Source organism: Vigna unguiculata, chromosome 4 (genome assembly GCF_037176805.1).
Source record: "Vigna unguiculata cultivar grain cowpea cultivar isolate G323 ecotype 2 chromosome 4, ASM3717680v1, whole genome shotgun sequence".
Classification (NCBI taxonomy): Eukaryota; Viridiplantae; Streptophyta; class Magnoliopsida; order Fabales; family Fabaceae; genus Vigna; species Vigna unguiculata.
In genome coordinates this window covers 34,550,385-34,568,642 of record NC_140795.1, presented here as the reverse complement: position 1 = coordinate 34,568,642, position 18,258 = coordinate 34,550,385, and the positions used below count along the sequence as shown (strand labels likewise).

Sequence of the window (18,258 nt, the reverse complement as noted above, 5' to 3'; positions counted from 1 at the left end):
GTCTGCCTTGAACCGATCTTCATATTTTGTGGATGAACCTCTGGTGCTTATTATCAACAAAATTTTCCTTTACTTAGTGTGACATAAGAAAATCTTAAAACATCAAACCAACTATGAAATAGGCAAATTTGTCATTCATCCTTTACTTAGTGTGACATAAGAAAATCTTAAAACATCAAACCAACTATAAAACATTTAAACAATATCAATATTCCCATACAAGTTTTTACTATCATGGAATCATTATGCATAAAATATTATGACTACATCAGAATTGACTGGTAGCGGTAACTCTTCCCCATCCATCCTTGTGAGAATTAGTGCCCCCCAGAGAACGCTTTCTTCACAACATATGGTCCTTCGTAATTTGGCATCCATTTCCCTCGATGATCCTTCTGCATGGGCATAATCTTTTTCACTACCAAGTCGCCTCTATTGAATTCTTTGGGACGTACTTTCTTATCAAATGCTTTCTTCATCCTTCTTTGATATAATTGGCCATGGCATACTGTCGCCAATCTTTTCCCTTCAATGAGGTTGAGTTGATAAGATCGAACCCGAACCCATTCTGCCTCTTCTAACTGAGTTTCCAACAATACCCTCAGAGAAGGAATTTCAACTTCAAAGGGAAGTACCTCTTCCATCCCATAAACCAATGAAAACGGTGTTGCCCCAGTTGATGTTCGTACTGAAGTGCGGTACCCATGCAAAGCAAAAGGAAGCATCTCATGCCCATCCTTGTATGTCACTACCATCTTTTGTATGATTTTCTTGATATTCTTGTTCGCAGCTTCCACTACCCCATTCATTTTTGGCTGATAGGGAGAAGGATTATGATGCTGGATCTTAAACTCTCTACATCATTCAGTCATCATATTATTATTCAAATTAGTACCATTATTTGTGATGATCTTATTTGGTAACCCATATCTATAAATCAATTCTTTCTTTATGAATTTCACTACCACCTTTCTTGCTACACTGGCATAAGAAGCAGTTTCCACCCATTTAGTAAAATAATCAATTGCCACTAGAATAAAATGATGACCATTTGACGCTTTTGGTTCTATGGCTCCAATAACATCAATTCCCCACATTGAGAAAGGCCAAGGTGCGGTCAAGACATTCAAAGGCATAGGCGGCACATTCGCCTTATCTGCATATACCTGGCATTTGTGGCATTTCCTTACATGAATACAACAATCATTCTCCATAGTCAGCCAAAAATATCCAGCTCTCATAATTTTCTTGGCCATGGCATGCCCATTCATATGTGTTCCAAAAGCTCCTTCATGAATCTCCTTTAATATCAACTTTGCTTCTTTTGCATCCACACATAGTAGAAGCACCATATCATGATTTCTTTTATACAAGGCATCTCCATTTAGTAAGAAACTTAAGGCCAACCTTCTTAGCATTCTTTTATCGTTTTCAGAAGCTTTCTCAGGATATTCACGAGTTTGGAGGTATCACTTGATATCATAATACCAAGGTTTGTCGTCTAACTCCTCTTAAATAAAATAGCAGTATACTGGTTGTTCACGACTTCTCAATTTAATCATCAGTAACTCATCATTTTGATCTACCTCAAACATGGATGACAACGTGGCTAGAGCATCTGCTAACTGATTATCCTCTCAGGGAATATGATGAAATACTATAGTATTAAAATATTCCATCAACCCCCTAATATATGCTTGATAAGGAATCAACTTCTGATCTCTAGTCTCCCATTCTCCTTTCAGTTAGTGGACAATCAAATCCGAGTCACCATATACATTCAAAAACTTCACTCGGGACTCAATAGCTGCTCGTATACCCATAGCACATGCTTCATATTCTGCTATATTATTAGTCCAACCAAAACACAACCTTGCAGTCATTGGTATGTACTAGTTATTTGGATAAATAAGCACGGCCCCTATGCCGTGCCCCAGTGCATTTAAAGCTCCATAAAAAAATAATGTCGACGTATTTTCATGTTGTTTGCTTTCCTCGAAAAGAGCCAAAATATCTTCATCAGGGAATCCATGTTGTATGGGTTGGTAACCTTCAATAGGTTGGTGAGCCAAATACTCTGCTAAAGCACTTCCTTTGATAGCCTTTTGAGTGACATAAGAAATGTTGTATTCAGATAATAACATTTGCCACCGGGCTATCCTTCCAGTAAGAGATGGCTAATCAAAAATGTATTTGATTGGATCCATTTTAGATATAAGCCAAGTTGTATGATTTAGCAGGTATTGCCTCAAACGATGAGTTGCCCATGCCAACGCACAACAAGTTCGCTCCAAAGAGGAATATTTTTGCTCACAACTCGTGAATCTCTTGCTTAAATAATGAATAACATGTTCCTTCTTACATGTTTCATCATGTTTCATCATGTTTTCCTAGAACACAACCCATGGAATCCTCAAAAACTGTCAAGTATAAGATGAGAGGCCTTCCGGGTACCCGCGGACGTAAAATGGGAGGCTCTTGTAGATACTGTTTGATCTTTTCAAAGGCTTTTTGACAATCTTCATTCCATTCCGTGACATGATTTTTACGTAACAGTTTGAAGATAGGTTCGCAAGTAGCGGTTAATTGAGAGATAAACCTAGCGATGTAGTTTAATCTGACAAAAAAACCACGTACTTCTTTTTCTGTGTGGGGAACCGGCATTTCCAATATCACACACACTTTATCTAGGTCAACCTCTATTCCCTTTTCACTTACAATGAACCCCAACAACTTTCCAGCCTTTACACCGAAGGTACACTTTGCTGGATTCAACTTGAGCTTAAATTTTCTCAGTCTTTCAAACAATTTTCTCAAGTTGATAATATGCTCCCCTTCAGATCTAGATTTGGCAATCATGTCATCAACATAAACCTCAATCTCCTTATGCATCATATCGTGAAAGAGAGCCACCATCGCCCTCTGATAAGTTACGCCACCATTTTTAAGCCCGAAAGGCATTACTTTATAACAAAATGTGCCTCATAGGGTAATAAAGGTAGTCTTCTCCATATCTTCAGGCGCCATTTTAATTTGATTATATCCTGAAAACCCATCCATGAATGAGAACAATGAAAACTTGGCTGTGTTATCAACCAAAGTATCAATGTGTGGTAAGGGAAAATTATCCTTAGGGCTAGCTCGATTCAGATCCCAATAGTCAACGCACATCTGCACCTTTCCATCCTTCTTTGGCACCGGAAATATGTTGGCAACCCATTGGGGGTATTTGGCTACAACCAAGAATCCTGCATCAAACTGCTTCTTTACTTCCTCTTTTATCTTTAACAACATCTCAAGTTTCAACCTTCTTAACTTCTGCCTAACTAGGGAACACTCTGGCTTAAGCGGAAGTTTATGTTGAACAATGTTTGGGTCCAACCCTGGCATATCTTGATATGACCATGCAAAAACATCTTTGAACTATTTCAATAAAGCTCATAAATTTTCATGTGTTTCCTTTGACATGTAAGCGCCGACTTTTACTTCCTTTTTCTCATTCTTACCTCCTAGGTTAATCACCACAAATTCTTCTGATGAGGTTTTATCTCCTTAGCCTCTTGTTCCACTAATCTCATCAATTCTTGGGACGGTTCTCAATCATCTTCATAATCATCTTCCACATTATCGACAAGATACTCAAAATTGGGAATATCAATATTATTTTCAAAAGATTCATTGTCAAATCTGCATTATTCAAATATATAAAATAAATAATTGACTTAACCAACGATCAAAACTTAAAACGAAAACAACGATTTTATTAATGTCACACTAAGCAAAAAGTAGAAAAAGTCAACCCATTTAGGGATAATTATTCAAAGCTTTGAAGAAAGAAAAACAACATCGACTATGACATATTACATTTCAGCACACTTAAACACCACGGGCACATCCACCATCTTCCAATTATTGAGCTGCACATTTGGAGGACAAGGCCACACAGAATCTGAGTTTGCAACGTCTTGTTGTTCCTCAATGACTGAAATTTACCTGGTGTTAATCCATCCAGCACTATGGAAGCTCTCTTTGATGTCACAGATGTGGATTCTTCCCATCCTCAGTTCTCGCCCTTGTATGCAAGCTAGGGCCCGCTCTCTCTTCTCTTCTAAGAATCTCTTTTTGTCTTCCTTAGTGGGCTTGTACCCCAGACCGTATTTGTTCCTGTTCTCAACAATATCCAATGGGAACAATGACCCCTGCCCACTCCTTCTTAATCCATTTTCGTATATATACCCTTCTTTCAACAAGGATTTAGCTGTCATTAAAGATGCACTTGACAGTTTATAGGAAAAGATTTAACATAGGCAGTCCCTACAATTTCTAAGGACTGGAAAGATGTTTCCAAAGCCTCCTCATCATCTTCAACGTAACAAGCGAACAATGGACCGCTTACCAATAAATCTTCTTCTCCCCGAAACTATAACCAATTTGTCTCCAATCGTGAATTTTAGCTTTTGATGTAGAGTGGAAGGTACCACACCAGCAGAATGTATCCAAGGTCTCCTTAATAGACAATTGTATGCTGGTGCTATATCCATTACTTGGAAAAGTATTTGAAATGTGCAAGGCCCAATCTGGACTGGTAATTCTATTTCTCCCATAACTTCTCTCCTGCTCCCATCAAAAGCTCTAACCACCATAGCACTCGGTCGCAAGTGAGTCTGATCAAAAGGTAGCTTATCCAACGTAGATTTTGGCATTACATTCAAAGATGAGCAATTATCAATAAGCACGCGTGCTATAAAATAATTCATACAACTCACAGAGACGTGCAAAGCTTTGTTATGCCCCTTTCCTTCGGCTAGGATCTCCTCATCAGTAAAAATAAGGTGATCATTAGCAGTAATGTGGCTGATAATCCCTTCAAATTTATCTAGTGATATGCCTTGTTCCACGTGTGCGCCGCTCAATATCTTCATCAACAACTTTCTATGAGTGCCTGAATGCATTAGTAATTTTAACAAAGAAATCCTAGCCGGCATGCGATTCAACTGATCTACCACTTTATACTCACTTTGTTGAATAAATTTCAAAAATTCACTGGCTTCTTCATCAGTTGTCTCTTTCTTTTCTTTGTGTTCTATCTTCTTTGGCTCTTCTTCGATTTGCACAGCCTTCTCTTTCAAAAATTCTTTTGTTTTTTCACTAATTACCTCTTCATTTCTTTGTCTTTCTTGGTGATCTTGTCCCCTTCTTAGGTCTCTTGGTGCAAATATATGACCACTCCTCGTCATACCTCCAATCCCAACAATATTATCTATTGTAGATGTAGGTGCCCCAGTGTGTTGCTCACCTCCCTTCATAACCTGAACACCATATCTCCAGGGCACCGCTTTCTCATTCTTATATGGGAAAGTGGAAGGAGCTTGTATTACAACATGTTGTCTTCTTTCTGGCATACGTGAAGTTTTAGTAAAGTGGACTACCAGGGATTTGGGCCCATTTATATTTCGTTCATCTCCCATTTGAGCAAAAACCTCTTCCTCTAGATCCTGCCGACTCACCTGTATTATTTGTCTATCTATTAGCTCTTGAAGTATTGCTTGAACCCTAAACAATCCTCAATACAATGCTCATCACCCGGATGGATACCACACTTATCATTGGACTTTGTTTCATACTCCAATAGTCCAATTTTACACAAGGTTTCAAAGATGAATTTCATTGAGCTCCAAACTTTTCTTGCATCATTCAACAGACTATGCTCCTCCCACTGCATGATCGCATTGGTTGAAGCATTCCCATGCCCGGATAGCGAATTATTTTCAATGTTGGGCTTATCCTCTTGAAAAGTCAACCATCCAGAATCCAACATGACTGTACCTTGAATTTAAAAGCCAGACATCTCTCTGTTGAATGACCCACCTCTCCTCCATGATATTCACATTTAGCACCGGGATCATAACTCTTGGGATAAGGAGGTTGCAATGGCTTCATTGGACATATTGCTATCAACTTATGGTGAAGAAGATCTGATAACAATTATGTATACGTTACTGGAAGCGGGGTAAAGTGAACAAAATCTCTCCTTGCATTTTGACCCTAGCTCACGTCATTTTTCCAACCTTGCCTCAACTAATTACTTTGAACAGGTTGTTTCTGATACGAATCACGGGTTTGATAACGATTTTGTTGATTATTTGGTGGGTGATAAGCTGGCCTAGTATTAGCAATATATGGCCCTTGAGTAGAGTGTTGCTGATGGTTATTATAAAGAGGTTGGACATGAGTCTCCCATGAAGGTGTAGAGGATGTTGCATTAGTCTATCCCTCTCTCTTCTTCCCAGTATTAAACCATGTTTTCTTCATTTGTGAACATCCCGTTGAACTATGAGTAATCTTACCACTTTTCAAACCCATTTCAACCCTCTCACCAATATAACAATATCTACAAAATTTGAGGACATGTTTCCTATCATGTGGTCATAGAAAGGGGACTACAGAGTGCCTATAAACATAGCCATTATTTCTTTATCATGCAAAGGTGGTTCTACCTGAGCAACCACCTCTCTCCATCTTTGTGCATACTCTTTAAAAGCCTCATTCTCTCGTTTTGCCATATTCTGTAACTGCAATCTGTCAGGAGCCATATCAAGATTAAACTGATATTGCTTTATGAACGCATCCACCATATCCTTCCAAGAGTGAATACGGGCAGGCTCAAGGTGCATGTACCAGTTACAAGCCATTCCCGCCAAACTGTCCTGAAAGAAATGGATTAACATTTTATCATCATGAGCATGTGCAGCCATCTTCCTACAATACTTGGTTTCGCTCAGTTTCTTTTTCCTATAACTCATATTCTTTGTTCTTCAGAGCCCCTCGCACCATCTGATTACACTATCTTTCGATTCTCATTTTCTTCAACGCCATTTCTATAGTTTGCTTCTCTTCAAGATTTTCCCTTCACAGCCTTTCATTTTCCTTTTCGATTTCTTGCAACCTTTCTTGCAGTTTTCTCTTCTCATTTTCTACTTCTTCTAAAGTCTCTTGTAATGCCAACAACTCTTCAATTTGTACCGGCTCTTCTATTGTTTCCTCATCAACATGTTCACTCTTCTCTGGAAAAGGCAATCCTACTTTGTAAACCCTTTCCTTCAACCATTGACTGTAACCGTATTTGTTATCCTCTTTTGTCCTGATGCTCATATTTTTCTTTACTACTTTCCCCCAACCACGACGTACTCTGGTCAACATTTCCTTATTCTACAGATTTGGGACCAAGAAGGGAGTTATGACTTCTTCAGAAGGTGGTCCTTGGATGGGATGTTTGTGCTGCCTCATTCCTATTATAGGGTTGTAATTGATGCAAGCTCTAGTCCCCATTAGAGATACATTGGGGAAATTGCCACATTGCCAAATCATCTCAGTCAAGTTCTTCCACCTTGGACACTATCTCACATTACTTTAGCCCATACTTGCCATGTAATATTGCCAATCCAAATCCTTTTTGATGCTACAACCCTTAAAATCTTCAATGGGACAAACCACCCCACCACTTCGCTTGAAGATAGTAGTAACCAACCAGACAAATAATATTGGGAGACAACATATTAATTTTTCATTCTTTTTCTCATAACAAACATTCAGTGTATGAAGAGTATCTGCTAGAATAGCTACCACTGGACTTTCTCTTTTATGTTTATAGGCCATGAAAGCATCAATTGCCGCCAAGTCTATAAACTGATCACATCCCCCCGTATATCATCATAGCTAGCACATCCATATAAACCTCCCACTCTTCCCTTGCAGCCATTATCTGAGTTGTTTCTTCCAAATAGGATAGAGGAAATCCTTCCACGTTGTTTCTATTTTGCTTCTTTTTTAACAACTCGCTTTCTTCAATCTTCAACACTGCAGCAATCTTTGCCATGGATGAATAATGGCCTGAGAATAAATAACGCTTCCTATCTCCGAGCGGGCATCTTAGGATCTGCTCAAACTCCTCTATAGTAGGTGCTAGCTGGAAATTCTGGAAAGTAAAACACCTCAAAGGCGGATCATAGTGTTGTATCAAAGCGGCGATCGCATCAATAGACACCTCTATCATTGCCAAATGCAATATATTCCCATACAAGTTCGCAAAAGTTCTTCCTTGTGGCTTTTTCATTAGCTGACTCGTGATTTTCAACCTTTGTACCTCTGACTTCTTTATTTTAGCAAAGATATGCTTCTTTTGGAAAATATAAGTTTGATTTGATCCCATGGTTGCGCGTATGGCTTAAGAAGTTTCAAACCTATATTTTTTTAATAAATAAATAAATAAAAAGGGTTATAAAATGCCGCAATGATATATTATTTTATTATTTTTTTTAGAAAAAATGCATGCCTTATGATAGTAAAACAAAGCTACCACCTATTTTCTTGAAAAAAAAAGAAAAAAGAAAAACCTAATGCCCCATGATGTTATGCACACCTTTTTAAACGTAAACTCACGAGTTATAATAAAAGGTGGTGATGACCCCTAATATTATTTTATTATATTTTTTTAAGAACGTAGGATAAAATAAAATTACCACATATTTAGCAAAAAATAAATAAATAAATAAATAATTCTTAATTTGTTATGTACACTTTAAAAAAAGAGCTTGAAACGAACAAACGACATATGCTCCCACTTGGTGTCCTATTGGGTGTAAAGAGAACCTATTTTGGCGTATAGACTTTTATATGCTTTATTTCAGGGATAGCGCTAAATAATCTCAATAGGCCTCTAGAGTTAAAGTCAACCATTAAGACATAATTCACAACGATAGACGATCTATCAAATTTCACATGTCAAGAGAAAGCAAACTCTAGATGAAGTCTTCACAATAGCCAAGTAGATCTGAGATCTAACATAGCAATCGTTGGACCTCCACTCCTTATGGCTAACTCAGGTCCAGGTATGGGACCCCAATATTAAAATGAATGCACTAGTCTAACATGTGTAGTGTGTGAAGGGAGCAACCTAAGCCTACCCAAACCCACCTGCAAAACAGCCAGAAAATTCCCAGGCAGATATAACAATTGTCGTTTATCCTAGGATTTAATAATTTCATAATACAGTCTCATATGGGCATCATAATAAATAAAGGACATTAAACTAAATACAAGGCATCCATACAAACAAAAATAGATATACATGCATAAAAATAAATAAATAAATAACAAAATAAAATAATAATAATAATAATAATAATAAAAGAAGCAAATATTTGAAACAACAAAAAAAAATTACACACATAACTAAAAGGATCAACTCTCAAAAATGTCCCCAGTGGAGTCGCCATCTGTCGCAACCGAGATCGCGGCGGGACAGCGAAAATAATTTAAAAAAGTACAGAGGAGTCGCCATCATAGTTTATTATGGAAAACTATAGAAAAACCATAAAATAAAGGTCTTTGAAGCCAAATTTGGATTCGGGAGTTAGTTATGTGTGGGGAAGGTATTAGCACCCCACAACGCCCATCTTAAGACGGTTCCCTCTTTAATTAAGTGTGTAAAATATAATTTGATGTTTAAAATTATTTGTTGTTCCTTCAAACAAAATAAAAAGACACATACAAAAACATTAAAGATTAAAACAGAATTTATTTTTTTATTTTTTTGGGCCCGACGAGGATTGTACCTTGCTCCTACGTATTTTCATTTGGAAAATCATGGATAACGTAGTTCTTTGTAAAAGATTTCTTGTTTGATATTATTATGTTGTTTTTTTTTAATTTTCTAGATTTTTATGTATATGTATATTTTATTAATATAAAGAGAATCCGAGATTCTACATGATAAAGATTTAGTTATCAAACAAATCCGAGATTTGACATGATATTTAAGATGATTTTATAATTTCATTTTTTATTATTACTTATTAAAAAAAGAATTAAAAACCTATGAAAGAGTGTTTTGATTATCAAGCAAGTTCGAGACTTGACATGACATTCAATACTCATATAACAGAAAAATATAATTTATTTATTTATTTATTATTTATTATTATCCCTTTTTTAGGTAGAATTAAAGCCTTCAAAAGAAACCTTTTTATTTATCAAGATAAAAATAAAGGGAAAGAAAAAGGTTGAGCATAGTAATGACAAGCCCAAAATCATCTAACATGAGAACCCCAAACACATTTAATCATACAACAATTCAAACAATCATATCTATGATGTTATAAGAGAATCATGAAAAGCATTAGGAGCAAAGAAAATTTATCTTAAGGTGACCCCTCTTGTGTGTGCTCTGTAATAAAATAGAGAGGAGTTTTTCGATTTTTTTTGTCCCCATTGGAGAAATTTTGTTGTGCTTATATAGGCCGCTTGGGGTACCACTAAGATCCTAGTCTTTAATTATAATAAATTATATGGGGAAGTAATTGGTCTTATTAAATCGTTGCATAATATCCACAATATTGATTATAATTATTAACGAAATATTGTCTGTAATTACTAGAATCATATTTTTTTTCACATAAAGATCGTGATCAAATCATAACATATTATTCATATAATTGATTCTAATTATTACCAGAAATACTTTCTTCTAAATATTAAAATCGTATCATTCTCTAAAAGCATTATGATCGGAAATATTTGCTTTTAATTAAAATAATACCTTCCCAGTCTAACAATGCAAAGAGACACATAAGTGTAAATACACGATATTTATTCAAATTATTGTAAAAAAAAAATTACTCCTAATATTATTTAAAAACAGAAATTATGAAACGTCCTTTTCTGACATGTCATGCGAAGAGTGTAAATAGCAAACAGGGGGTAAAAATATGTAAAACATTTGGCCTCATGAAAAGAGTGTGATAATTAACAATAAATTAGATTCTCCTTCTCTTGGTTTTTTTTCTTCTTTTTTTCTTTCTTCCCACGGTAGAATTAAAGTTTAAAAACCTACCATCAATCAAAACATATTTTCATTTTATTTTATTATTTATTATTATTATTATTATTATATTATATATTATTTTTATTATTATTATTATTATTTTAACCAAACAAGTACATTTACTTGGACGAAATTGGGTGTTGACAGATGTATTTGTAGATTTTTTTGCAAAATGTTTTCAAGGAATTTAGGCACATGACACTGAGTCCCAAAGCTAATGTTGAGAATTGAAAGGCGGTTTAGTAAAGATTCAAATATAAGCCCTGCAGTTGAGCAACAATATTAGCGCTAAACCTTAGAGAAGAAACCTTCACTACAAAGAAATCTCAAGCACCAGATCTGCCAACTAAGATTCAGAGGAAACCCTTAAAGGAACGAAAACTAAATAGCTAACCATCAGACCAGAGTCTAGGAGCAAACCCACCAAGGGAGAAAACCTCAAGTGCTAGCCACACTTGTTATGTTATTTGTATGTTGATTTTCCAATTTAGTTCTAGGATATTTTAGACACTCTTTGGAATAAATTTTAGAAGGACAACAACTCCAAATGCTTGTACTTGAATTCATTATCATGAGCAATTAGACTCTCTCTTGTTAGGGTTGAATGTAAACTTCTCCAATTCTGAACACTATTGTTTATTCCAATATATGTTATGTTCTTGCTTTATGTGTTGGTTATTTGACTTATGCTATTGCTTTGATGATTTGACCACTTATCTTACTTCATCAACTTAAATTGTGTGGAAACTAGTATAAGTTTAGATCCAATCAAATTTCCTAATACTACTTGCTAGGAATAAATCTATCTATTTTAGCTGAATATAGAGTCTTGTTCTTAAAGTAAATAGTCATTCAATCAGGGGTGGACGAAGTCTAATAACCTTAGGTCTTAGATGTTGGTAATACATTTAGGATTACCATAAAGAGCTCTTTTAGGAACACTAAGGTAATGAACGTAACCTATAAACAAGTACATAATTGTGCAATAGAAGAAGATTAACTAAGTTTAACCACAACATTTTTATCAACATCAATCACTTTAACCATTAAGCAAATCTTTGTTTTCAAATTTGTCAACACTTATCATTAATTCATCACAAATTCAAATAGATCATAAGTCATTGTGCTCTTCATATTTATCTTCGATTAACTCTCCAATCATATCTCTAATAATATCTTGAATCAAAATTGAACTCTTGAATACTTGCTTCGCTATTTGCTAATATGATTTTTTCTTGATTGATTATGTAACATCCTGGTAGGATATTACTTATATAAATCAAACAAACAATTTATCTGCATAAGTTCCTCATTTATTATCAAATCGTTTCCCAAAAACATAGGAAATTTAAAACTTTAAAACTCGAGGATCGCGATATATGGTCCAAATATTCAAAATCAGTCTTTACAACTCAAAAGTCAAAAGCAGTAAAACCAATAATTACATTAGATGAAAATGTAATAAAAAAATCTTTCAAAAATCACAGGTAATTTGCTTCCGCTCTCTGCCACTAAGCACCTCCTGGCTCACCTGTAATATCATCTGCTCCCGGATAACAAGTTATCTGATCATCGCCACAAATAAACAGATAGGGTGAGTTATGCATATAGATAAAATAAACCCACCAAAATAAGCCTGAGCGAGCACATTACAGTGGCACTCTACGAACTCTCACTTGGCGAGGTCTTTTCGCTTGGGTGAGACTACTATTCGCCCAGAACAAAAGTCTCTCGCTTGGGCTGCGATTCAAGCAGAAATACATAGATTTCCCACGATTACTCGCTTAGGTGAGGCACGCTCGCCTGAGCAAGATGATATGTCGCCCAAAACATGGGCTCTCCGCTTGAGCAAGATGCTTGAGCAGAACCAGGGCCGAGTCTCTGCTACTTTCGCCTAGGCGAGGCTTGCTCACTTGAGGGAAATTAGCAGATGTCTTCCATGTTCACGCACACAAACACTAGAAACAATACCAAACCACAATCCAATCATTACCAAGCAATCTATATCAACAAGCAAATCTCATGAACATGATTTAAACTCAGTTGGACCACCAAAACTTGAGATTGAACCATAAACAACCAATAGTACAAAAACCCTAATCATATTCATACAAAGGCATAAGAGACCTTTTCAAACAAAAACAACAAACCTCTAAATCACATCACATAGAGCATGAGAATTCATGGCACACAAGCATAAAATGATGAGAGCAGGACTCATAATCATAACACATATTATTTACTTTAAAACACGTAAGGACAGCCCCCCTAATCTGGAATCCTTGCTTAAAGTTTGGGAAATTAGGTCTTCCTCCTTGATCACCAATGGCCTGCCTCAAGCTCTCTCCCAATTCAGCCTCTTGTTTCACTCAAACCTCACAGCACACTCTCCAATTTCTTAATTGGCCAAAACAAAAAAGAATGGTTAAATGTTGAGGGTAATTGCCATTCAATGGATCTTAATGGACTATTTTTCAGCTTTTTTGGCTGCCCCTTGGCCATCTAGGGTTTTCCTTACCTTTTCACATTCATGCCAAAGATAATTTTGGCAAAAAGAAAGTTTAATTTGCTTTTACCAAGGTTTGAACTCATAACCATGCCAATATCAAATCAATGCACAACCATTCAACCAATTCATGTTTCGTGATAATTCTTAAGATTCTAAGGTGATATTATCACTCCACATGGCCAAGCATATTATTCAAATGGTAAATAAATTAAATAACACATAAATGGAATACCTAGAACTTAAACTCAAGTCCTCTCACACAATCAAGTACTCTCAACCACTTGAGCTGGTACTTTTTAACACCACATCAATTAACATTTAATGTCATAAAGGTTCCCACTACCCGTATTTATTATTTATTTATTTATTTAATTAATTAATTTTCACGAGTCTTACATTCCCCCCACCTTATAAAAATTTTCGTCCTCGAAAATTTGACTTACCAAGAAAAGAGGTGAGGATACGGCTTCGTCATGAGATCCTTCATCTCCCAAGTCATCTCCTGTGTTGTCTCATCCCAAAGCATTTTCATCGTCCTAATCTCCTTGCCCCTTTGTTGCTTGACTTGAGCATCCAATATGCGAACCGGTTCAGCTAGCATGGTCAGTTCCTCTCGTACTTGCACTTCATTCGCTTCTAACACGTGATCTGGACTTGCAATGTATTTCCTCAACTACGAGACATGAAATACATTATGCAAGTTGTCTAGGTGAGGTGGTAAGGCAATCTCATATGTTTTTGATCCAATCCTTCGTGTAATCTGATAAGGCCCTATAAATCTCGAAGTTAACTTCCTTGATGTAAGAACCCTTCCGATACCCGTGGTTGGAGTAACCCGAAGAAACACATGATCTTCTTCATCAAACTCCAATGGTCGTCTCCTCTTATCAGCATAAGACTTCTGCCTACTCTGGGTGGCTCGCATCTGATCTTGGATTAATTTGACTTTTCCAGTTGTCTGCTGCAGAAACTCATGGCCAAGCACAAAAGCCTCGCCATCCTGATACCAACATCATGGAGTTCTACACCTCCTTCCATACAGTGCTTCATATGGCGCCATGATAATACTAGAGTGATAACTATTATTGTATGTGAATTCCACCAAGGGTAACACATCATTCTAGTTTCCCAAGTGGTCCAGCACACATGATCTCAATAAATCCTCTTGAGATTGGATGGTCCGCTCAGATTGACCATCTGTTTGAGGGTGATAAGTTGAACTCATTCTCAACTGGGTACCCAATGTCGCTTGCAATGATTGCTAGAACCATGAGGTGAATATAGGATCCCGGTCTTACACTATGCTTTTTGGCACTCTGTGTACCCTCATCACTTCTCGAACATATAATTCTGCTAACTTGTCCATCGACCACTTCTGATTCATAGGTAGGAAATGTGCACACTTTGTCATTCTGTCTACAATTACCCAGATGGAATCATGGTCCTTCATCGATCTCGGTAGATGTGTCACGAAATCCATCGAGATATTGTCCCACTTCCATCAAGGTACGTCCAGTGGTTGCAGTTTACCTCCCAATCTTTGATGTTCAATTTTGGCCTTTTGACATACGAAACATTGAGCAACAAAGTCTGCCACATCCGACTTCATTTCGTTCCACCAAAAAGACTCCTTCAAATATTTATACATCTTAGTCATACTTGGATGTATGCCAAGACAACTCTTATGACTCTTATGACTCTTCTTCAGCTCATGTTTGAGTCCTCGCTCAAACTTCAGACACCGTCATTCTTTAGTGATGGCTTGCGAGTAGTACCTCGCCAGGTGTTCAAACTTGTTAACATATTCCTGCACCATCATATTTCTTTGTTGCAGTGCCAGAAAATCAGCTTCCATGTCCTGCTTAGCCATATCTGGGAAATATTTCTCCAGGAAATGAGTCTTGAAGTTGGCCCAGTTCACTTGTTCTTCCCGGGTTTGCATCTATTGCTGCATTCTTGCCCTCTAGTACTCGGCGTCATCATTCAGCAAGTAGGTGGCAAACAAGAGCTTCTGCTCATCGCAGTTCATCACCCTGAAGATTTTCTCACACTTGTAGAGCCATGCATCCGCTTCATCGGGAGAAGCTTTGCCAGTGAACTCTACAGGCTTGTGTCGCAGGAAATCCTCCACAGTTAGCACCTGATTGGTGCAATCACTCCCTGGGATGCGTTGCTACTGGCAGCTGCATCACATCCACCATCCTATGGATACCCTTCACGATGTCGTCAGCGCCATTTCCATTCCTTCTCCTCCTGTTAGCAACCATAGCCTGAATACGCCACATTTTTCAACTATTAAGAACTAATTCAATTGCTTAATCAAAACCACCTACACCTTTGCAATATTTAACACAATTACAACAACCAAGCGTGAAGCTCACTCCCCAAAAGCCCCAAAATATTAAAAATATTTTCAAAACTTTTGCTCTGATACCAACTGTAACATCCTGGTAGGATATTACTTATATAAATAAAACAAACAATTTATCTGAATAAGTTTCTCATTTATTATCAAATCATTTCCCAAAAACATGAAAAATTTAAAACTTTAAAACTCGAGGATTGTGATATATGGTCCAAATATTCAAAATCATACTTTACAACTCAAAAGTCAAAAGTAGTAAAATCAATAATTACATTACATGAAAATGTAATAAAATAAATCTTTAAAAAATCCCAAGTAATTTGCTCCTGCTCTCCGCCACTAAGCACCTCTTGGCTCACTTGTGATATCATCTGCTCCCGGATAACAAGTTATTCGATCATCGCCACACACAAATAGATAGGGTGAGCTATACATATAGATAAAATAAACATGAAATAAACCCACCCAAAAAGAAATCTTCTAATTATTTATCTTTTAAGACAAATAACACCCACTTTCCCAAACTCATAACCATTATGAGTTCATGCATGTATTCTTGACCATGGGACTTTCTTATGCTTCCACGATCCTCCTCGCTCGTGGTCCAACCTACGAGCCTATCGTAGTCCTACTTCACGGACTCCCTCGCTCATCATTCGAGTTCCTCGCTCGGACTCGGACACACATACCCTCTTTTCCTACTATGAACTCTCTCGCTCATAGCATTCTCAAGTTTGAGTATGAAATGAACTCCCTCGCTCACTCATCCCAAACAAGAATACCTCCGGTGAACTAAACCGTTCACGTTTTGCATGCGGTCCACCCAACACGAACTCCTCGCTCGTGACTCAAACCAAGCACATCCCAGATCACTTATGGACTTAGTCCTTCAAGCCCAACATCACAAACATAAAATCCATGCATACCGTCTGAATTTAAAACACTAAACTGCACTCTTCTCGCTTAGGCTAGAAGCCTTCGTCCAAGTGACCAAGACTGTCTCGCTTGAGCTAGGTTCTCTCGCTTGAGCGAGCGCATTACAGTGGCACTTTACGAACTCTCACTTGGCGAGGCCTTTTCGCTTGGGCGAAACCACTCTTCGCCCAGAACAAAAGTCTCTCGCCTGGGTTGCGATTCAAGTAGAAACACACAGATTTCCCACGCTTGCTCGCTTAGGCGAGGCACGCTCGCCTGAGCAAGATGATCTGTCGCCCAAAACATGGGCTCTCCGCTTTAGCGAGATGCTCGAGCAGATCCAGGGTCGAGTCTCTGCTACTTTCGCCTAGGCGAGGCTTGCTCGCTTGAGCGAAATTAGCAGATGTCTTCCCTGTTAGCGCACACTACTTCAATTAACATTTAATGTCATAAAGATTCCCATTAGCCGCATTTATTAATTATTTATTTATTTAATTAATTAATTTTCAAAAGTCTTACAAATTCAATCTTCAATTTCAACGTTTATATTTTTTTATCATATTAGACTTTATTTATATATCACTTGTTGATTTATTAACTTTTTCACTTAGTTTGGTCAATTCATCTCGACTCGTCTAATAATCGTTATACTCATTTAGTGTATGTTTGACTTGACTCGTTTCGTCAAAAATTTTTTTTAGCCATCTAATAATAATAGTAATCGTCTAGTATTACAATAGTTACATGCAATCCACTTATTATTATAGTTACATGCCATCCACTATTAACACACTTCAATAATTAAGCCAATATTTAGTATGCTTTATTCCAAATCACTTTACACAAATGAAAAATACGATGTTTGATTTGATTGTCCAATCACAACCTCTAAAATTGTCACAACAAAAACCACTAATAAATATTATAGTCACTACGAACAGGTCACTATTAAGAAAACATTATAATGAAATTATTTTGTAAAGAAAAATCTAAAATTATAATTAATACAATTTTTATTTCAATCTTTCTATTTTAAAAATTTCCTCCCAAATGAAAAAAAATAATAATTATCTTATAAGAATAAATGACACCATTTAAGCAAAATATTCAAAAAACTAAATTAACGTTAACTTTGATATTTTGGGTAATCTCCCCTCTTAATTTTCATCACATCACTTTATTTTATGTCATATTTCCAAATTAAAAAATTTTCAGTTCACGTAATGAAATTGTTAACAAATTTAACTTATCATAATAATATATTAGTAAAATATTGTTTTATTCATTATATTTTGAGATATTTATTATGTTTATAAATATTTATTTATTATTTCATTAATAGACACACATAAAAACAAAATATAATTTTTTAAATTCTAAATTATATTTTTATTTATTTTTATGTTCCTTGTTACATTTTTAAAAAATTCAAATTAATAATAATAATAATAATAACCATACTATAAAACAGTTATATACTTTTCATCCCTCTGTAATTAAATTTTATACTGATTATAATAATAATTTTCGTTGTAAACTAAATTAAAAAACTGAGATTATATGCTAAACTGTTTCTATAATTTATTT

The 18,258-nt window shown here is 36.2% G+C and overlaps 2 protein-coding genes across 2 annotated transcripts; both read right to left on the bottom strand.

Annotated features, from left to right (window-relative positions):
• Positions 1-317: 317 nt before the first annotated feature.
• LOC146887075 (uncharacterized) lies at positions 318-809 on the bottom strand. The gene has a single exon (XM_085672012.1). The coding sequence runs from the start codon at positions 807-809 to the stop codon at positions 318-320; it is 492 nt and encodes a 163-aa protein (XP_085528138.1).
• A 2,787-nt stretch (positions 810-3,596) lies between these two features.
• On the bottom strand, positions 3,597-6,755 carry LOC146887074 (uncharacterized). Its single transcript, XM_085672011.1, has 6 exons — positions 6,498-6,755; positions 6,087-6,201; positions 5,827-5,975; positions 4,397-5,507; positions 3,994-4,258; positions 3,597-3,687 (listed from the first exon to the last, which is right to left on the bottom strand). The coding sequence occupies exons 1-6, from the start codon at positions 6,753-6,755 to the stop codon at positions 3,597-3,599; spliced, it is 1,989 nt and encodes a 662-aa protein (XP_085528137.1).
• Positions 6,756-18,258: the final 11,503 nt, after the last annotated feature.